The sequence below is a fragment of the Oncorhynchus mykiss genome, chromosome 26 (genome assembly GCF_013265735.2).
Source record: "Oncorhynchus mykiss isolate Arlee chromosome 26, USDA_OmykA_1.1, whole genome shotgun sequence".
Classification (NCBI taxonomy): Eukaryota; Metazoa; Chordata; class Actinopteri; order Salmoniformes; family Salmonidae; genus Oncorhynchus; species Oncorhynchus mykiss.
This window is the reverse complement of record NC_048590.1, coordinates 14,989,877-15,013,412: the sequence shown is the minus strand read 5'-3', so window position 1 is coordinate 15,013,412 and position 23,536 is coordinate 14,989,877. Positions and strand designations below refer to the sequence as shown.

Sequence of the window (23,536 nt, the reverse complement as noted above, 5' to 3'; positions counted from 1 at the left end):
GAGGTAGACGGAGCGGCCTCCTGGTCAGACTTCGTAGGCGTGCACACCACCCACCGCTTCCAAGTATATTACTTGCCAATGTCCAGTCTCTAGATAACAAGGTAGACGAAATTAGGGCAACATTCTCTGTTTCACAGAAGGGATATGTTGTCGGAGTTGGTACAGCCACCGGGAATCTTTATGTGATGTGCCAACAGAAATAAACATCTCTCTGGAAAGAAGAAGGGCGGGGGTGTATGCTTCACGATTAACGACTCATTGTGTAATTGTAAACAATATACAGGAACTCAAGTTCTTTTTTTCACCTGACCTAGAATTCTTCAAAATCAAATGTCGAACATATTATCATCCAAGAGAATTCTCGTTGGTTATTGTCACAGCTGTGTATATCCCCTCTCAAGCCGGTACAACGAGGGCCCTCAAGGAACTTTACTGGACTCTATGCAAACCATAGAGGATGCATTTATTGTAGCTGGGGATTTTATTAACAAATCAAATTTGAGAACAAGGCTACCGAAATTCTATCAGCATATTAATTGTAGCACTGGTGCAGGCAATACACCAGATCACTGCTACTCTAACTTCCGCGATGCCCTCCCTTTGGCAAATCTGACCACAACTCCATTTTGGTCCTATTGTCCTATAGGTAGAAACTCAAACAGGATGTACCCATGACGAGAACTATTCAACGCTCGTCTGACCAATCGGAATCCACGCTTCAAAATTATTTTCACTGGGAAATGTTCCGGGCAGCCTCAGAGAATATAATCGATTTACGTTGATTTCGTGAGTGAGTTTATAAGGAAGTGCATTGGAGATGTTGTACACACTGTAACTATAAAAAAATACCCTAACCAGAAACTGTGGATCGATGGCAGCATTCGCGCAAAACTGAAAGCGCGAACCACCGCATTTAACCATGGAAAGGTGACTAGGAATATGGACGAATACAAACAGTGTAGTTATTCCCTCCGAAAGGCATTCAAACAAGCAAAATGTCAGTACAGGGACAAAGTGGAGTCACAATTCAACGGCTCAGAGATGAGACATATGTGGCAGGGTCTACAGACAATCATGGAATACAAAAAGAAAACCAGCCACATCACGGAAACCAACATCTTGCTTCCAAACAAACTAAACACCTTTTTTTGCCCGCTTTGAGGATAATACAGTGCCATCGACGCGGGCCACTACCAAGGACTGCGGGCCCTCCCTCCCCTTCTCCGTGGCCGAAGTGAGTAAGACATTTAAACGTGTTAACTCTCGCAAGGCTGCCGGCCCAGACGGCATCCTAGCCTCATCCTCAGAGCAAGCACAGATCAGCTGGCTGGTGTGTTATTTGACATGTTCAATCTCTCCCTATCCAAGTCTGCTGTTCCCACATGCTTCAAGATGGCCACCATTGTTCCTGTACCCAAGAAAGCAAAGGTAAATGAACTAAATGGCTATCGCCCCGTAGCACTCACTTCTGTCATCATGAAGTGCCTTGAGAGACTAGTCCAGGATCATATCACCTCCACCTTACCTGCCACCCTACACCCACTTCAATTTGCATACTGCCCCAATAGGTCCACAGATGATGCAATCGCCATCGCACTGCACACTGCCCTATCCCATCTGGACAAGAGGAATAGCTATGTAAGAATGCTGTTCATTGACTACAGGTCAGCATTCAACACCATAGTACCCTCCAAGCTCATCATTAAGCTTGAGGCCCTGGGTCTGAACTCTGCCCTTTGCAAATGGGTCCTGGACTTTCTGACGGGCCGCCTCCAGGTGCTGAAGTTAGGAAACAACTCCACTTCACTGATCCTCAACACTGGGGATCCACAAGGTTGCGTGCTCAGCCACCTCCTGTACTGCTTGGTCACCCACTACTGCATGGCCATGCAGGCCTCCAACTCATCAAGTTTGCAGACAACACAACAGTAGTAGGCTTGATTACCAACAACGACGAGACAGCCTACAAGGAGGAGGTGTGGGCACTCGGAGTGTGGTGTCAGGAAAACAACCTCTCAGTCAATGTCAACAAAACTAAGGAAATTATCAGGAAACAGCAGAGGGAGCACCCCCCTATCCACATCGATGGGATAGCAGTGGAGAAGGTGGAACATTTTAAGTTCCTTGGCGTACACATCAAGGACAAACTGAAATGGTCCATGAACGCAACAGCGCCTCCACAAACTCAGGAGGCTGAAGAAATTTGGCTTGTCACCTAAAACCCTCACAAACCTTTACAGATGCACAATTGAGAGCATCCTGTCGGGATGTAAAACCGCCAGATTAGGCAACTGCACTGCCCACAACCGCAAGGCTCTCCAGAGGGTGGTGTGGTCTGCCCAAAGCATTACCGGGGGCAAACCAGCTGCCCTCTAGGACACCTACATCACCCGATGTCACAGGGAGGCCAAAAAGATAATCAAGGACATCAACCACACAAGCCATGACCTGTTCACCCCACTACCATCTAGAAGCCAAGGTCAGTATAGGTGCATCAAAGCTGGGACCGAGAGACTAAAAAACAGCTTATATCTCAAGGCCATCAGACTCAAGAGAATCTCTCCAGTGGCTTCTCCTATTATATATAAACACATACATCCCCCCTCTCTGTCTCACACAACCAATTTTCTGCTATCATGTCATATTTTCTACATTTATCTGGTCTCACCAGGTGGTCCTCTAACAGCCCCTAGCCCCCCTCTCCTCATCCCTGCCACCATCCCTCCATTCTCCACACCGCATCCATCCCTACCACCTTGACTGTCTCCCTTTCCCTCCCTCCCGTCTCCACCATCTTGCTGGCTTAGAAATGTGAGGATTTAAGACTGGATGCCAGAGCCCTGGCTGGGCCCAGGGACAACACACACACACACACACACACACACACACACACACACACACACACACACATAAAATACAATTGACACTGTACAGTAAGTGTGTGTGCATGTCCGTGTGCCTGTGCCCACACCTGTGTGGAACATCAACGGACATCCACACCTCTGTGTATGTTCTAACCCCACAGCTTGTGTCACTGATGAAGTGATGCGTCATTATACAACAAGATTTGTCCAGGGGGGCAAGAATAAATGTCTATGGGTGAAGTGAAAGTAGGTAAGGTTTAAGGTTTGGAAAAGGGTTCAAACGGAAATGTAACCCGCAATCCTCGGAGTCGTAGCTCGCGGTTTAAGCCCTTCCTCTATCCCAATCCGTCTAATACCGCAGTGGATCTGGTGTGACCTGGCTGCAGTATAGTACCACTATATTCATAGAGCAGAGTTGGAAGTTCTTCTATGGAGTGAGATTAGATTATTGTAAATGTATAGAACAGTTATGTTGTATAATTTGCAATGATTATGAGTCTAATCTCACTCGATATTCTTAGTCTAAATGCCAGGGATGACATCATTATCTCAGAAGGGTGCTGGTGATGATGTTAGGTGGTGAACTCTGTCTCTGCAACATCTCATCTCCTCCGGTCTCTAAATGTCAAGTCTCTGGTGCTCAGACTGTCTTCAGCTGTTACACACACACACACCCTCAATCTAGGATCACACACACACACACACACACAAACACACACACACACACACACACACACACACACACAAAACATGCTAATGCTGCTACAGAGGCCAGAGAGGGAACCTAGATCCTAGATCTTCTGCAAAGATTCTGTCAGACCTGGGCCCTGACAGTAAATCTCAGTAAGACAAAAATAATGGTGTTCCAAAAAAGGTCCAGTTGACAGGACCACATATACAAATTCCATCTAGACACCGTTGCCCTAGAGCACACAAAAAACTATACATACTCTCGGCCTAAACATCAGCGCCACAGGTAATTTCCACAAAGCTGTGAACGAGCCGAGTGACAAGGCAAGAAGGTCCTTCTATGCCATGAAAAGGAACATACAATTCGACATAGCAATTAGGATCTGGCAAAAAATAGGTGAATGAGTTAGAAACCATTGCCCTTTATGGTTGTGAGGTCTGGGGTCTGCTCACCAACCAATAATTCACAAAATGGGACAAACACCAAACTGAGACTCTACATGCAGAATTCTGCACAAAATATCCTGTGTACAACGTAAAACAACAAATAATGCATGCAGAGCAGAATTAGGCTGATACCCGCTAATTATCAAAATCCAGAAAAGAGCCGTTAAATTCCACAATTCCACAAAAGGAAGCGATTCCCAAATCTTCCATAACAAAGCCATCAGCTACCGAGAGATGACACTGGAGAAGAGTCCCCTAAGCAAGCTGGTCCTGGGGCTCTGTTCACAAACACAAACAGACCCCACAGAGCACCAGGACAGCAAAACAATTAAACCCAACCAAATTATGAGAAAACAAAAAGATAATTACTTGACACATGTACATTAATTTACAAAAAAAAGAGAGCGAACCAGAATGCTATTTGGCCCTTAGAGAGTACACAGCGGCAGAATACCTGATCACTGTGACTGACCCAAACGTAAGGAAAGCTTTGTCTATGTACAGACTCACTGAGCATAGCCTTGCTATTGAGAAAGGCCACCGTGGGCAGACCTTTCTCTCAAGAGAATACAGGCTGTGTGCACACTGCCCACAAAATGAGGTGTAAACTGAGCTGTACTTCCTAACCTCCTGCCAAATGTATGACCATACTAGAGACACATATTTCCCTCAGATCCCACAGATCCACAAAGAATTTTGAAAACAAACACAATTTCGACAAACTCCCATATCTACTGGGTGAAATACCAGTGTCCCATCACAGCAGCAATATTTGTGACCTGTTGCCACAAGGGCAACCAGTGAAGGACAAACACCATTGTAAATACAACCCATATTTATGTTTATTTATTTTCCTTTGAACTATTTACACATAATATGACATTTGGAATGTCTTAATTGTCTTGGAACTTTTGTGAATGTAATGTTTACCGTTCATTTGTATTGTTTATTTAACGTTTGTTTATTATCTACTTCACTTGCTTTGGCAAATGTTAACATATGTTTCCCTAGCCAATAAAGCCCTTGAATTGAATTGAGATGAGAGACAAACAAAGAGGAAGGAGGGATGGAGAGAAGACAGTTAATCCCAACATGAGAGACAGTAGACGGGGAATAGGTTTGTCTTTCATTTTTGATGAAGGGAATGAAAGAAAATAAGTACATGTGATGTAATGTTAGAGACCAGGGGAGTATGAAAGTAGGGTTAGAAATACATGCACACACATACACACGCACAAACACACATACAAACGAACTGAAAAGATGAATGAACAGATGCGTATTGTGGTGTACCTGCTGCAACGGCCTTTTAAACAAAGAAACACATCAGGATTCAGGAGTACACTTGCGTTTTGAAAATGCCAAAGTATGAATGAGTTTTGAGGTGAGACAACAGAGGAAGGGAATATGTTTTAAACATGTTGTTGTCTCTGAGTGCGTGTGTGTGGTGTGTTGTCTGGTGGATCTGCATTGTGCAGGGGGAAAGACAGACGGCCAATAACTCACATTGGGAAGACATGTCATTTTCTCCCCTCCCTTTCCAAAGCCAATCACTGTTCCTATGACAACAAGCCCCTCAGATGTTGAGAATGGGAATGAGCAAGAGAGAGAGTGAGTGAGTGAGTGAGTAGAGGGAGCGAGAGAGAGAGAGAGAGAGAGATAGTGAGTTAGTGAGTGAGTGAGTGAGTGAGTGAGTGAGTGAGTGAGTGAGTGAGTGAGTGAGTGAGTGAGCGAGAGCGAGAGAGAGCGAGAGATGGAAAAGAAAGATTTGAACAAATTTGAAATATAAAGCCTGATAGGATGAGGGAAAAAACAGAGACAAAAAAGGGAGATGCTCCATGTGTCATTCAACTCAAACTAACTTCAGACACACACACACACCCTAATACCATATGGCGGCGCACAATTGGTCCAGCATCATCCGGGTTAGGGGAGGGTTTGGCCGGGGTAGGACGTCATTGTAAAATTAGAATTTGTTCTAAACTGATTTGCTTAGTTAAACAAAGGTTCAATTAAAAAAATGAAAAATCTGAGTTAATGACCCATTTAACCAATTAAACCAAGGCCATGGAAATGAAGAGTGAGAGGGTTAAAGTGTTGAGTAGGCCTGATGGGTAGAGTAATGCTCCCCTCTTTTCTCCCGTTCTTTTCATCCCACTCGTTCTCTCATTAGGCTGAAAAAAACAACATCAGCAGAAAGGAGAGGCAGCAGCTCTGAAATGGCCCGTTTGGCTGACTCCGCTGCCGCGCTGACTGCACACACATACGGTACACACACACACCATATGAGAGGGCAAGAGTGTGTTTGTAAGTTAACATATTATTACATACAACGGTGACTAACCCCATTCCGTACAAATTTGCGCAACCGCAGCATTCAGACGAGGCTGCAATGAAAACGAATGGGGCTGTAGCGAAATGAGCTAAGTTTTGATTCAGCGTTGAATGACATGGTAATGGGCTAATAGTATTCGAGAAAAGATGAAAAAAACTGACCCCTCTGACGCGGTACGTTACATAGTGAAAAAAAGTTTTCCCCACATGACAGATCTCCCCGTTTCACTATCACGCAATAGGTTTCGCTTCCCCACCCGCCATTTTTAAAAAGACCTGACAGCGCTCATTGCCTTCTTCAATCATTCAGGGACGGGCATCATGAAGGTCTCGTCATTCATTTTGCTGGAAAGGGGAGAAATCGTGCTTTACAATGGTATTGATATTACAGTTGATCTGGATGATTACGTTTTTTTGGGCGCTAAAATGAGGTCAATTGTATGGACCAGAGCGATGTGCAAAAGTTAGTTAGTTACCGTTACCGTGGATAAATGGCAGCATTCGCGCAAAACTGGAAGCGGCAACCAATGCATTTAACCAAGGCAAGGTGACTGGGAATATGGTCGAATACAAACAGTGCAGTTATTCCCGCTGTAAGGCAATCAAACAGGCAAAACATCAGTATAGAGACAAAGTGGAGTCACAGTTCAACGGCTCAGACAGGAGACATATGTGGCAGGGTTTACAGATGATCACGGATTACAAAGGGAAAACCAGCCATGTCGTGGACACCGACGTCTTGCTCCCAGACAAGCTAAACACCTTCTTCGCCCACTTTGAGGATAACAGAGTGCCACCAACACGGCCCGCTCCATAGGACTGTGGGCTCTCGTTCTCAGTGGCCGCACGCTTCCAACTCAGTCACCAAGTTTGCAGACGACACAACAGTAATAGGCCTGATTACCAACAATGGCTAAACAGCCTAGAGGGAGGAGGTGAGGGCCCTGGCAGAGTGGTGCCAGGAAAATAACCTCTCCCTCAACAAAACAAAGAAGCTGATTGTGGACTTCAGGAAACAGTATGCCCGTATCCACATCAACGGGACCGCAGTGGAGGCATTGCCTGACAATGCCACCAGCCATACTGCTCGTTCTGTGCGTGATTTCCTGCAAGACAGGAATGTCAGGGTTCTGCCATGGCCAGCAAAGAGCCCGGATCTCAATCCCATTGAGCACATATGGGACTTTTTGGATCGGAGGGTGAGTTGTAGGTGCCTTGCTGGAGGAGTGGGGTAACATCTCACAGCAAGAACTGGCAAATCTGGTGCAGTCCATGAGGAGGAGTGTAGTACTTAATGCAGCTGGTGGCCACACCAAATTCTGACTGTTACTTTTGATTTTGACCCCCCTTTGTTCAGGGATACATTATTCAATTTCTGTTAATCACATGTCTGTGGAACTTGTTCAGTTTATGTTTCAGTTGTTGAATCTCGCTATGTTCATACAAATATTTACACGTTTGTTGAAGATAAACGCAGTTGACAGTGAGAGGACGTCTCTTTATTTTCTGAGTTCATATACTGTATTCTATTCTACTGTATTTTAGTCAATGCCACTACGACATTGCTCATATAATATTCATATAGTTCTTAATTTCATTCTTTTACTTTTAGATTTGTGTATTGTTGTGAATTGTTAAGATAGTACTGCACTGTTGGAGCTAGGGACACAAGCTGTCACGGATCCCTCCGGAACTTTCATTACGCACACCTGGCCCCTATTCCCAGTGATTAGTAATTGCATAAGGGTGCCCTTGCTTTACCATTGTCCTGTTGATTATTGTTCCTAGGTCTGTTGGTGTGTGTGAGTATCTGTGCTGTGTATTTGGGCTTTTGTGCCCTTGTGGATTGCGCAGATGATTACAGGTCTCGTCCCGTGTGATAATCATTGTGCACTGGTGTTATTTATTCGAGGTACTCCTCGCTCTTTTGTTTGGGTTTCAACCCTGTGTTTTGTTATGTGTTTGTTTGGTCTTCGCACGGGGGTGCCTTTACACGGCACTACATAATATGAGCGGAATAAAAAACCCTATTATGCATCCCTGCGCCTGTCTCTCGATATCCTTTCATACTGTACCAACGTGACAGAATAATCGACCATTAAGGGAGACAGCGGGAATGGCCCGTCCGACTATGCTCCGACTGGTCCATCCAGTGCCGCCGCAACTTCGGCAGCTGCAACTGGCCTGTCCGACTATGACACAACTTCGGCAGCTGCAACTGGCCTGTCCGACTATGACACAACTTCGGCAGCTGCAACTGGCCTGTCCGACTATGACACAACTTCGGCAGCTGCAACTGGCCTGTCCGACTATGACACAACTTCGGCAGCTGCAACTGGCCTGTCCGACTATGACACAACTTCGGCAGCTGCAACTGGCCTGTCCGACTATGACACAACTTCGGCAGCTGCATTGTGCCCTGATCGACCAGCACTGTGTTTCCGTGATCGTTCTCTAGACCGGTGCCGTTGCGCCGCTAGTGCAGCGCGGGGGGTGGGGTGGGTGGGGTCCCTGTCACGGATCCCTCTGGAACTTTCATTTCATTTCATTACCCCGAATACGCATTCCTGTGCCTGTCTCCCAAATCTCTTCACGCCAGCGTGACACAAGCATTTCGCTACACCCTGTGTATGTGATCAATTTCTTTGTTGGTTTTTTTTATTACTGTATACACACACATATCTTACCAAAACTCTACTTATTCCACTGCCTTGGTTAGTGCATAGGGCACACATGTATGTGCATAGCGTACTGCACACACTCCTGTGCAGACTGACAAAAGACACACACGGTTAACTTCCCTACTGAGGGGTGACCACGGGGATGAGGCAAAGCAAAGCATGTGCTTGGTCAACAGAAAATCTCCCCGACTACATCCTAGTGGGCCCAATGGAGTCATGATATTTAGTCCACGGACACGCATACACACCAGCCAGGGTGTTTTTTTATTAACAACATTTGTCACACATGGCTGCCTGTGACCCTTTCTCTGTGCGGAGGACAAAGCAGTGTGATAGTGCCAAGCACCACACTAACCTCCTGCACTGGCACACCATCTATCTCACTCTCGGGATATTGAAGTATTGGCACTACTGAAGTGTGTGCGTGTGTGTGTGTGTGTGTGTGTGTGTGTGTGTGTGTGTGTGTGTGTGTGTGTGTGTGTGTGTGTGTGTGTGTGTGTGTGTGTGTGTGTGTGTGTGTGTGTGTGTGTGCGTGCGTGCATCTGCGTGTGCATGTGAGAGCACATACAGTATGCTGTATGTATGCGCTGCACCCCATTCAAATTAAATCTGCCCACGATCCAATTACATCCCAATGAGATGCTTCGGTGTGATGTCCTGAGATAGAGAATATGCTCCATCCCATGAAAGGTCATTCTACAAGATCACATTAAGGCCTGCTCCATTTTCCTCACTCCAATGGTTTACTCTACCATAAGGGTTTATAATTGCAGAGAAGCAAAGTCTAGTCTAGCTATTGATGGGTAGTGGTCTAATGAGGAAATGCAGAAGTGTTGCCTAACATACTTCATCATTCATAGGCCCCTAAACTCACACACACACACACACACACACACACACACTGACACAAAGATAAAGAGCTGTGGAACTTTAGGAAGGCATCTCTATTCATCTGTTTTACATAACAGCACTATCCCTGGAAGACCTCCTGTCATACTGTCAGACCCTGCAGGACAACACTCTACTCTCTCTACTACAGTGACAGGAAGGCCGTGTCATATTACCCTCTTTTTCGAACAATAACAACAACAAAGGCCATATGACTCTCCATTGCTACATCTGGTGTCAAGCCCATGGTCTTACCTTCATGAGGACAGACTCGCTGAGTTTCTCTCTGTTGACGATCTTGATGGCCACTTTCTGACACGTGACACAGTGGATTCCCAGCTTCACCAGGCCTGAAACACACACGTTAGCAAATAGTGTGTCAAACACACACACACGCACAAATATACACAGTGAAGACAGTCAAACACATAATAAACACACACACACACACACACACACACACACACACAAAGCAAAGAGGGTCCAACGCACAATAGCCAAATGAGTAGGCCTGTCTTGTTCGAACCAGTTATATCAGGTGTTTTTGTGCTGGGCTGAAACAAAACCCTGCAACATCACACAATGACTCCAAGAACAGTTAGCTTTGCCTCGTGTATCGAACAAAGTCCCACTGAAGGGAACCAGAGTAAATGTCAGTCAGTAAGGAGAGTCAGTGAGTGCACTAAAGCCCTGGTCATCTCGCTCGGATAAAGAATACACACACATACAGATGAAAAGAGAGAGCATCGGTCAGCCCACAACTCCATAATAGAAAATCCCTCAAAGCTCCTCATAAAAAACCACTGTACGAAACCCCCCAGAGCGACGCGAGGCCAACGTCTCCCATCTCGCCATTTTGCATCTCAAAGTAAATGTCAACTTCTACATAAACAGCAACATGAAAGAATCAATGCAGAGAAAGCAATAGCTTTATTTTATGACACACACACACACACACACACACACACACACACACACACACACACACACACACACACACACAAACAATGGCGACATCTATCTTTTTCAAAGAGCTGAGCCTGGGGAGAGGGTGTCACTTTCCTACTAAAAGGTCTGCATCTAAATACCACCCCACACTGCATATGCACCACTTTTATTACCTGGCATACATATTTCAGAGAAGTACATATCCTACATTTGACTGGTGATTTCCCCATGGGTTTCCCCAAAGGTGCGGGGAAACTGGGAAACCGGGGCCGTAAACACCAGTGGCATTGAGCCAAGATGGCAGCCGCAGGGCTCTTTTATGTTAGGCAGTTAGAGCCGGAATGGCATCCTGGGCGACATTCACAATGTGCCATTGATCTTGCTGTCAGCGGAGCTCGGGGACTGCTGCTCGATTGCCTGGCCAACATGGGTTAGAAACCCCGGCAACCACTTTACACCAGGTAATGAATATTTGATATTGATGTAATTGCCTCGAATAGATTGTCCGTGTGTGTGCGTGTGTGTGTGCGCGTGCGTGTGTGCAAGTGACGGCACCAAAAGGCAAACACAGGAGTGTGAGTCATCAGTGAAAGAACAGGGAAATATGGGAAATACGCTGAAAGAAATTAGAGAATGAAAGAGAGAAGACGTGCGCTCAGTGAAGCTGGGGGCTTTAAAGAGAGAGAATGAGAGAGAAAATCTCATTGAATCAGCCTTGCACATACTGTATTGTGACAAGCCAAATATACGGTTGAAGTCAGAAGTTTACATACTTAGTTTTTACAAACTCAGTTTTTCACAATTCCTGACATTTAATCAGAATAAAAATTCCCTGCCTGAGCTCAATTAGGATCAACACTTTATTTTAGATAATGTGAAATGTCGGTATAATAGCAGAGAGAATGATTTATTTTAGCTTTTATTTCTTTCATCACATTCCCAGTGTGTCAGAAGTTTACATACACTCAATTAGTATTTGGTAGCATTGCCTTTAAATTGTTTAACTTGGGTCAAACGTTTTGGATAGCCTTCCACAAGCTTCCCACAATAAGATGGGTAAATTTGGTCACATTCCTCCTGACTGAGCTGGTGTAACTGAGTCAGGTTTGTAGGCTTCCTTGCTCGCACACACTTTTTCAGTTCTGTCCACATTTTTTCTATAGGATTGAGGTCAGGGCTTCACTGTATACATCAATGATTTCGCTCTTGCTGCTGGTGATTCTCTGATCCACCTCTACGCAGACGACACCATTCTGTATACCTCTGGCCCTTCTTTGGACTCTGTGTTAACTAACTTCCAGAAGAGCTTCAATGGCATACAACTCTCCTTCCATGTCCTCCAACTGCTCTTAAATGCAAGTAAAACTAAATGCATGCTATCCAACCGATAGCTGCCCGCACCTGCCTGCCCGTCCAGCATCACTACTCTGGACGGTTCTGACTTAGAATATGTGGACAACTACAAATACCTAGGTGTCTGGTTAGACTGTAAACTCTCCTTCCAGACTCACATTAAGCATCTCCAATCCAAAATTAAATCTAGAATCGGTTACCTATTTCGTAACAAAGTATCCTTCACTCATGTTGCCAAACATACCCTCGTAAAACTGACCATCCTACCGATCCTCGACTTTGGCGATGTCATTTACAAAATAGACTCCAACACTACTAAATAAATTGGATGCAGTCTATCACAGTGACATCCATTCTGACACCAAAGCCCCATATACCAACCACCACTGCGACCTGTATGCTCTCGTTGGCTGGCCATCGCTTCATACTCGCCGCCAAACCCACTGGCTCCAGGTCATCTACAAGTCTCTGCTAGGTAAAGCCCCGCCTTATCTCAGCTCACTGGTCACCATAGCAGCCCCCACCCATAGCATGCGCTCCAGCAGTTATATCTCACTGGTCACCCCCTAAGCCAATTCTTCCTTTGGCCGTTTTTCCTTCCAGTTCTCTGCTGCCAATGACCTGAACAAACTGCAAAAATCACTGATGCTGGAGACTCATATCTCCCTCACTAGCTTTAAGCACCAGCTGTCAGAGCAGCTCACAGATCACTGCACCTGTACATAGCCCATCCAACTACCTCATCCCCATACTGTATGTATTTATGGATCTTGCTCCTTTGCACCCCAGTATCTCTACTTAAACATTCATCATCTGCACATCTTCCATTCCAGTGTGTAATTGTTATATTGTAATTACTTCGCCACCATGGCCTATTTATTGCCTTACCTCCCTTATCCTACATCATTTGCACACACTGTATAGACCTTTTGTACTGTATTATTGACTGTATGTTTGTTTATTCCATGTGTAACTATGTGTTGTTGTATGTGTCGAACTGCTTTGCTTTATCTTGGCCAGGTCGCAGTTGTAAATCAGAACTTATTCTCAACTAGCCTACCTGGCTATATAAAGATGAAATAAATGAAAAATAAATGGCCACTCCAATACCTTGACTTTGTTGTCCTTAAAAGCCACTTTGACACAACTTTTGAAGTATGCTTGGGGTCATTGTCCATTTGGAAGACTCATTTGTGACCAAGCTTTCACTTCTTGACTGATGTCTTGAGATGTTGCTTCAATATATCCACCTAATTTTCCTTCCTCATGCTGCCATCTATTTTGTGAAGTGCAACAGTCCCTCCTGCAGAAAATCACCCCACAACATGATGCTGCCACCCCGGTGCTTCACGGTTGGGATGGTGTTCTTTGGTTTGCATGCGTCCCCCTTTTTCCTCCAAACATAACGATGGTCATTATGGCCCTACAGTACTATTTTTGTTTCATCAAATCAGAGGACATTTCTCCAAAAAGTATGATCTTTGTCCCCATGTGAAGTTGCAAACCATAGTCTGGCTTTTTTATGGCGGTTTCGGAGCAGTGGCTTCTTCCTTGCTGAGCAGCCTTTCAGGTTATGTCGAAATAGGACTTGTTTTACTCGACTGTGGATATAGATACCTTTGTACCTGTTTCCTCCAGCATCTTCACAAGGTTCTTTGCTGTTGTTCTGAGATTGTTTTGCAGCTTTCGCACCAAAGTACGTTCATCTCTAGGAGACAGAACGCTTCTCCTTACTGAGCGGTATGACGGCTGCGTGGTCCCATGGTGTTTATACCTGCGTACTATTGTTCGTACAGATGAACGTGGTATCTTCAGGCATTTGGAAATTGCTCCCAAGAATGAACCAGACTTGTGGAGGTCTACAAATATTTTTCTGAGGTCTTGGCTGATTTCTTTTGATTTTCCCATAATGACATGCAAAGAGGCACTGAGTTTGAAGGTAGGCCTTGAAATACATCCACAGGTACACCTCAAATTGAATCAAATGATGTAAGTTAGCCTATCGGAAGCTTCTAAAGTCATGACGGAATTTTCTGGAATTTTCCAAGCTGTTTAAAGGCACAGTCAACTTAGGGTATGTACATTTCTGACCCAGTGGAATTGTGAAACAGTGAATTATAAGTCAAATAATCTGTCTGTAAACAATTGTTGGAAAAATTACTTGTGTCATGCACAAAGTAGATGTCCTAACCGACTTGCCAAAACTCTAGTTTGTTAACAAGAAATTTATGGAGTAGTTGAAAAACAAGTTTTAATGACTCCAACCTAAGTGTATGTAAACTTCAGACTTCAGCTGTATACAACAGTATATACTACTGATAATTGGATCCAAATTAAAGTAGAATGTGTGAAGCATCTGGATAGACAGTAAAATTATTAACAGTCTTTTAATCCACCTCTGTTGTGAGGAGAAATGATCTTCGGTTGTTGGCAGGATGAGAAGATGAGAGTGAGGGGAAGATAAGAGGGGGATGAGGAAAAATATTGTGCACAGTACTGAAAATGACTTAGTTTACAGTTTACACTGAGCTGTATTTCAGTGAGAGTATGAGCTACTAAGTCAACTCCCCAGATACTAAGCAAAGACTAGACTAAGACTAGAACACACAGACACGCAAACACACACACACACACACACACACACACACACACACACACACACACACACACACACACACACACACACACAAACACACGCGTCTGACCAACATAAATGAATCAGCAGCGCATCCCTATTGATTTCTCCTCCCTCTATCCTTCCCTCTGACTCTCCATCCCTCCCCCCATCCCTCCTTTGCCTGTTAAGATCAATACAAAACAAAGCCCCTCCAGGACGATGTCATCAAAACTCTCAATGATGTCCAACCAGCCAAACCCTAACGCTGGCCAGTCCCAGAGCTGGGTATAGAACCTGGCTTTGTATTCAATAACTGATTCATCTTCTAGATTTATCTCACTGCTTTATCTTCAAAACAAGACTAAACCCACATACATGTGGAGTGGGATACATGTAAACAGGTGAAAGCTGAGGAGGCCCATCCATGCTACTTGTCCCGCGTGTTAATTAGGCTACTGCTGACATGGCAAAGTATGTTAGGTGTTCAATAGTTCCTGTGGGACAGGGTGTCTGGTTGCTGGGGTTCTGTAAACGTATTGCGTACTGTACACATGCAGACACATGCACGCACACACACGTACAGCGGTACAAATGTTTACACATGCACGTAAAGTGTGTTCGGGAAGGCATTCAGACCCCTTGACTGTTTCCAAATTTTTGCTACATTACAGCCTTACTCTAAAATTGATTAAATAGCTTTTTTTTCCTCATCAATCTATACAAAATACCCCATGATGACAAAGCAACAACAGGTTTTTAGACAATTTTGCAAATGTATTAAAAATAGTAAACTGAAATATCACATTTAGTATTCAGACCCTTTACTCCTTTACTCAGTACGGTGTTGAAGCACCTTTGGCAGCGATTACAGTCTTCCTGTGTATGACGCTACAAGCTTGGCACACCTGTATTTGGGGAGTTTCTCCCATTCTTATCTACAGATGCTCTCAAGCTCTATCAGGTTGGATGGGGAGTGTTGATACACAGCTATTTTCAGGTCTCTCCAGAGATGTTAGATCCGGGCTCTGGCTGGGACAAGCTTGGTACACTTGACTGTGTGCTTAGGGTCGTTGTCCTGTTGGAAGGTGAACCAAGGTCCTGAGTGCTCTGGAGCAATTTTTCATCAAGGCTGTACTTTGCTCCATTCATCTTTCCCCCGATCCTGAACAGTCTCCCAGTCCCTGCCACTAAGAAACATCCCCACAGCATGATGCTGCGACTTCCATGCTTCGCCGTAGGAATGGTGCCAGGTTTCCTCCAGACATGACGATTGGCATTCAGACCTAAGAGTTCAATCTTGGTTTCATCAGTTCAGAGAATATTGTTTCTCATGGTCTGACAGTGCTTTAGGTTTACCTTTATTTAACTCGGCAAGTCAGTTCAGAACAAATTCTTATTTTCAATGACGGCCCTGTTCAGGGGCAGAACAACAGATTTTTACCTTGTCAGCTTGGGGATTCGAACTTGCAACCTTTCGGTTACTAGTCCAACGCTCTAACCACTAGGCTACTGTCATGTGCCTTTTAAAGAGGAGTGGCTTCTGTCTAGCCACTCTACCATAAAGGCCTGATTGGCGGAGTGCTACAGAGATGGTTGTCCTTCTGGAAGGTTTTCCTATCTCCACAGAGGAACTCTGGAGCTCTGTCAGAGTGACCTTCGGGTTCTTGGTCACCTCCCTGACCAAGGCCCTTCTCCCCCGATTGCTCAGTTTGGCCCTGCGGACAGCTCTAGGAAGAGTCTCAGTGGTTGCAAACCATTTAAGAATGATGGCGGCCACTGTGTTCTTGGGGACCATCAATGCTGCAGAAATGTTTTGGTTCCCTTCCCCAGATGTGTGCCTCGACACAATCCTGTCTTGGAACTCTACGGACAATTCCTTTGACCTCATGGCTTGGTTTTTGCTCTGACATGCACTGTGAACTGTGGGATCTTATATAGACAGGTGTGTGCCTTTCCAAATCATGTCCAATCAAGTGAATTTAGCACAGATGGACTCCAATCAAGTTTTAGAAACATCTCAAGGATGATCAATGGAAACAGGATGCCCCTGAGCCCAATTTCGAATTTCATAGCAAAGGGTCTGAATAGTTTTGTAAATAAGGTATTTCTGCTTTTATTTTTAACACAATTGAAAAAAAAATCTTAAAAACTTGTTTTTGCTTTTTCACTATGGGGTGGTTTGTGTAGATTGATGAGAGAATGTTTTTTTGAATCCATTTTAGAATAGGGCTGTAACGTAAAAAAATGTGGAAAAAAATCAAGGGGTCTGAATACTTTCCAAATGCACTGTGTACACACACTGTAGGAACGCAAACTTGTAAACCCATAGAAACACACTCACGCAGACACACGTACACCCGTACACATGTAGACATGCACTAGTTTATACATACATACACTGTAGGCACTCACACACAAACACACACACACACATACACGTCACTACCTGGAGTGATGATGCTCTACTGATCAATGGTGAGAGGTCATCTGTCAGGGAGGTCAAAAGGTGGGGTATGATCTGGTCATGACCTGTCACCTGACCTTTAACACTAACACATCTACATAACCAGCACGACCCATCTGACAAATCTCATTACCAACTCAAACCAGGGGTTGGAACCGGTTCAGGGAGAAGAACTGAAAACCGGAAAATTAGAACATTTTTAGAGGAACAGAATCAGAACCAGGAACGAAAGTGATTTATACTGTTCTGGAAGAAAACCGTTATTTTATAAGCATGGGAACCAGTAAATAATGTTCCTTTACGTTCCGGACATTTTTTAAGTCCCACAAAAAAACACAACAGAACCCTCATTTCTGTCACTCAGAAATGTATTCCAATGTCTGCCAGGTGAAAATGTTTGCCAGTGTGTGTGTAGGCTACCTGCCCCATGTAGACTACCTGTGTGTGTGTGTGTAGGCTGCTGTAGCCTACTGACTTCACAAGCATGATTCAGAAATTAGGGAGAGAATTCTAATAAGAGAACGCTAGTTAATTGAGGATACTAGACGTTTCACATCTCACGTTGGATTTATTAACTACAAAAAGGTAAGATTAGTTTTTAATTTTGGTGCAGCTCTGCACACACAAGCTTGTTAGCTAGCTAGCTCTGGTCCAACATTAAGCCTCTGAGCTATGAAATTCAAAAACATTCAAAGTTTCTCCATAGAAGCCGCTCCTCTGTAGATAAAACTCTGTGGGCCTAGCTAATTCAGATAATGCATGTCATAACACGATGCCCAGCACTTCAAGTGAAACCTCCTCCTCCACCTCCTCTAAATCTCTCCCCAACCGCAAAATGTCTGAAGTATCTCGCACCCTACACTTGTCTGTCCATCGCACATGTAAAGAACTGTAGCTTACCCGTCCATAGCAATCTGCTCTATCCGCACTGATTGGTGAAGTTATTTAATGTCGAGCTACAGTGCCTTCGGAAAGTATTCAGACCCCTTGACTTTTTCCACATTTTGTTCACTTTCTTGACACACTTTGTATGCTTGACATTCCTTTGTTTGGATGTAGTGTGTAATAGTATTCGGATTTCTCTTGATTGTGTCCAGTTGTCTTGTCATTCTTCAGCATTGTTGCTCCACAACAGCTGTGCAGGTGCCTTATTTTGCAGAGGGAGGAAGCTCCCGTCTCACTTTGTTCATGGTGCCAGCCAGACTTGTTTTCTTTGCAGGCAAATTGTTCGCCAGTGACAGTGATGTGAAGAAATTGTCTATGGTGACATTGCTCCCCTTGCCAACATAAGGTTCCACAAGCCTCATCACCACATTCTCCAACACTCGCACCTGCTGCGTGATGTGGCTATTTTCCCAGAGATTGAAAGCCATTCAGCATGTACAATTATCCATGCTCACTCTGTGTTGCCTACTCCAAGTAGGTCATAGTAAACATATAAGACTGTTTCGAGTCGGTGAACTGATATAGGGCAAATATATAGGGTAAATATTCTGTACCTGAACAAGGCAGAAAACTCACTGTTCCTAGGCCGTCATTGAAAAATAGAATTTGTTATTTTAACTGACTTGCCTAGTTAAATAAAGGTAAAATAAATAAAACACCATTTTAAAATTAGGCCTATAATTAGAATGGATCAATAAAATTGAATGGCCCACCCTGTTCTTCATTTACAATTGGTGATCACATAAACACGCTCCTCAACTCACTCATTCTCCCCATCATACTTTGCTTAATTAATTGTACCTGTTGTTATACGTGTGAAATTAGTTTTGGTATAGTTTAGGTTCAGGTTCGAGTCAATAGTCAGGGGGGTTATCAGGGCACTGCACTTTCAACTGTCGGAAGAAAGAGCGGAGCAGGCACTTCCGTTGGGAGAAAGAGCGGAGCAGGCACTTCTGTTGGGAGAAAGAGCGGAGCAGGCACTTCTGTTGGGAGAAAGAGCGGAGCAGGCCCTTCTGTTGGGAGAAAGAGCGGAGCAGGCCCTTCTGTTGGGAGAAAGAGCGGAGCAGGCCCTTCCGTTGGGAGAAAGAGCGGAGCAGGCCCTTCTGTTGGGAGAAAGAGCGGAGCAGGCCCTTCCGTTGGGAGAAAGAGCGGAGCAGGACCTTCTGTTGGGAGAAAGAGCGGAGCAGGCCCTTCTGTTGGGAGAAAGAGCGGAGCAGGACCTTCCGTTGGGAGAAAGAGCGGAGCAGGCCCTTCTGTTGGGAGAAAGAGCGGAGCAGGCCCTTCTGTTGGGAGAAGGAGGGGCAACGAGGGAAAACCATTCAAACAAATGACATGTCCTCCTAAAACTGGTCATAACTCCAGTTCTGTTTGTGATATTAAGATCCTAACAATGACAGTGTGTTATATAGACTTTATTTAGGAAAAGTCCAGGACAGAAGGGGGCATGAGTTAAAATAATGGCAGAGCAATATAAACAAAACAATTATGATCAGTCAAGATGACTGCTTTAGCGGTTCTAGTGTTAAAAAGGCACCACGATATAAACCGGTTTGAGCGTGTTCAGAACTTTTACTTTGCAGGTTGGAACAGTTGAACGGAACCCCCAAAAAATGTTGGTTCTGTTCATAACTAACTGATTTGGTTCCAACCCCTGACTCAAACTGACACTGAAACACATTCATGGGTTCAATTGTATGTTTCATATCAAATCACACAAATCACTGCCTGTGAACTAAACTCAGGACGACAGTTTTTATATTATAATTTTAAAAAACTTAGCGCATATATTTTCTCATTTCCACTAACAAAGTCAGACAATGAAGATATGACTTTGACTATATTAAGGCATTCATAGCGAGTTTAAAGTTCAAAGCAATCGTATGCAGTTACAGTGAGTCAACGGAGTATTAACTAGAGCTATCATAACTCTAGAGACATCAGTTCTAACGACACAATGCCATGAGTCATCTCTTTACAGGCTCTGCTGTATTTTAGCAAAAGGGATTATTTTCAATCACGTATTGTTGTTGGAAGCCTATGGCCTAGAGGTGCAGTTAGCCACCCACACACACTCACAAACTCTGTAGTACATACTCGGTAGTGGAGTCCACAGTCGAGGGGCTACTCTTCTGCACCACTTCAAGCTGCTATTTCTAAACAGCAGTCGACAGAGTGCCAAGCCCAGTAATGTGCAGCCGCACGGAAAACGCCTTTGTGCCTCCTCCAGAACTTGGGTTGATGATTTACATCAACGCAGTTTGGGAGCTTTCTCATTGACTTTGACTCAATTTTAGGAGAAATAAGGCAAGTTCTAACAAGCACGCAAACATGTGATCAAAAATTTCAGACGTCAGGAGGATAGGACGCCACGACAACTGAGTGTGTGTGTGCGTGCATGTGTCTCTGAGTGTGTGTGTGTGTGTGCGTGCATGTGTCTCTGAGTGTGTGTGTGTGTGTGCGTGCATGTGTCTCTGAGTGTGTGTGTGTGTGTGTGTGTGCATGTGTCTCTGAGTGTGTGTGTGTGTGTGTGTGTGTGTGTGTCTCTGAGTGTGTGTGTGTGTGTGTGTGCGTGCGTGTGTGTGTTGTGATGGAGCGTCCTCCAGAAGTGGAGCATCTGTATCTGTCACAGGCTGATTGATGACTCCTCTGAATCTCTGAAATATGCATTAGTCCTGCCACAGATTGAAACTGTATATTGGCCTATTTACATCCCATTATACAGACAAACACAAACACACATGGTGGAGGCATACTTAGGCATGTATAAACTTCTCTTTTCATCACCCAGGTCCAATGTAACCTACATCTCTTGACTTTTTCTTCATTTTGTTGTGTTACAAAGCGGGTTTAAATTAACTGTATTTAATTGTATTATTTTTTTTACTCTGTAATACTCTGTAATGTCAAAGTGGTAGAAAAAGTATAATATTTGTCAACCCCCTGAGTCAATACATGTTAGAATCACCTTTGGCAGCGATTATAGTTGTCTTTCTGGGTAAGTCTCTCAGAGCTTTGCACACACACTTAATGTGTTGTGAAATCTGTTGTGAATATTTTATAATGTTTTTAAAAATGCCTTCATTTTGCTGGAACCCTGGAAGAGCAGCAGCTTGGCAGCAGCTAATGGGGATCCATAATAAATCAAAAAACAACTACACCTGGATTGTCCAATATTTGCCAATATTCTTTTTAAAATTCTTAATTCTCTGTCAAGTTGGTTGTCGATTGCTAAGCAGCCATTTTCAAGTCTCGCCATAGATTTTCAAGCCGATTCAAGTATAAACTGTAACTAGGCCACTCAGGAACATTCCATGTCGTTTTGGTAAGCAACTCAAGTGTATATTTGGCCTTGTGCTTTAGGTTACTGTGAATTTCTCGCCCTGTGTCTGTTGGGAAGCAGACTGAACCAGGTTTTTCCTCTAGGATTTTGCCTGTGCTTTGCTCTATTCCATTCATTTTTATCATAAAAAAACTCCCTAGTCCTTGTCGATGACAAGCATACCCATAACATGATGCAGCCACCACAATGCTTGAAAATATGAAGAGTGGTACTCGGTGATGTGTTGTGTTGGATTTGCCCCAAACATAACCCTTTGTATTCAGGACATAATTTAAGTGAAGTTTTACTTCAGTGCCTTTTTTCAAACAGGATGCATGTTTTGGAATATTTTTTATTCTGTACAGACTCAATTAGCTTAGTATTGTCGAATAACTACAACATTGTCGATCCATCCTCATAGCCATTAAACTGTTTTAAAGTCATTATTGGCCTCATGGTGAAATCCCTGACCTCTCTGGCAACTGAGTTAGGAAGGACGCCCGTATCTTTGTAGTGACTAGGTGTATTGATACACCATCCAAAATAATAACTTCACCATGCTCAAAGGGATATTCAATGCCTTTTTTTTAACCAGTCTACAAATAGGTGCCCTTCTTTGTGAGGCATTGGAAAACCTCCCTGATCTTTATGGTTGATTCTGTGTATGAAATTCACTACTCGAATGAGGGACCGTACAGATAATTGCATGTGTGGGGTACAGAGATGAGGTAGTCATTCAAAAATCATGTTAAACACTATTATCTTACACAGAGTGAGTCCATGCAACTTATTATGTGACTTGTTATGTGACACATTTCTACTCCTGAACTTATTTAGGCTTGCCATAACAAAGGGGTTGAATACTTATTGAGTCAAGACATTTCAGCTTTTTATTTTAAATTAATTAGTTAAAATTTCAAAAACATTATTCTACTTTGACATTATGAGGTATTGTGTGTAGGCCAGTGACAGAAATTCCAATGAAATCCACTTTAAATTCAGGTTGTAACACAACAAAATGTGGAAAAAGTCAAGGGGTGTGAATACTTTCTGAAGGTACTGTATATGAAAGGGACCCTGTGAGTTTCACCAGTATTACAAGGTTTCTAGGGTGTCTTTATTCATATGCTATAATCACTGACAAATACCTCTGGGTACTCCAGCACTGTTTTGGCACTCCTGGTCTGCTGTATGCTAATGACCATTGAAGAGGATTTCTATTAGCTCTTATAGTGCCTTTCTGCACAAACATCCACATACACACGTGCCGAGCACACACACTCTGGAGAGAGAGAAACAGACAGAGGGAGAGAGAAAGAGAGAGAGAGAGAGAGAGACCAAAAGAGAGACCAAGAGAGACCAAAATGGCTATGACAGAGCTGGTCGCCTCGCTTCGAGTTCTTAGGAAACTATGCAGTATTTTATGTTTTTATGTATTATTTCTTACATTGTTACCCCAGGAAATCTTAAGTGTTATTATATACAGCTGGGAAAAACAATTGTATATAAGATCAACGTCAAATTACCAACATTACGACCAGGAATATGACTTTCCCGAAGCGGATCTGTTCGGACCACCACCCAGGACAATAGATCTAATCCCAGTAACCGACCCAAAACAACAGTGCCGCAGAAGGGGCAGACGGAGAGGCCTCCTGGTCAGGCTCCGTAGACATGCACATCGCTCACAGCTCCCGAGCATACTACTCGCCAATTTCCAGTCTCTTGACAACAAGGTAGAGGTTTGCCTTCCAGAGAGACATCAGAGATTGTAACATTCTCCGTTTCAAAAAAACATGGCTCTCGGGATATGTTGTCGGAATCGTTTCAGCCACCGGGCTTCTCCATGCATCGTGCAGACAGAGATAAACACCTCTCTAGGAAAAGGAAGGGCGGGGGTGATGCCTTATGATTAACGACCCATGGTGCAATCATAACAACATACAGGAACTCAAGTCCTTCCTCTCACCCGACCTATAACCCCAA

The 23,536-nt window shown here is 44.0% G+C and overlaps 1 protein-coding gene across 6 annotated transcripts in view; it reads right to left on the bottom strand.

Moving 5' to 3' along the window:
- Nucleotides 1–23,536, bottom strand: part of LOC110506278 (serine/threonine-protein kinase BRSK2) — a 169,069-nt gene that overhangs the window by 71,690 nt on the left and 73,843 nt on the right. For all 6 annotated transcript variants that reach the window (XM_036963397.1, XM_036963398.1, XM_036963400.1 and 3 more), the window contains exon 2: nt 10,160–10,254. In XM_036963397.1, the coding sequence (XP_036819292.1) occupies nt 10,160–10,254 (95 nt within the window). The remainder of the gene's footprint in view (nt 1–10,159; nt 10,255–23,536) is intronic.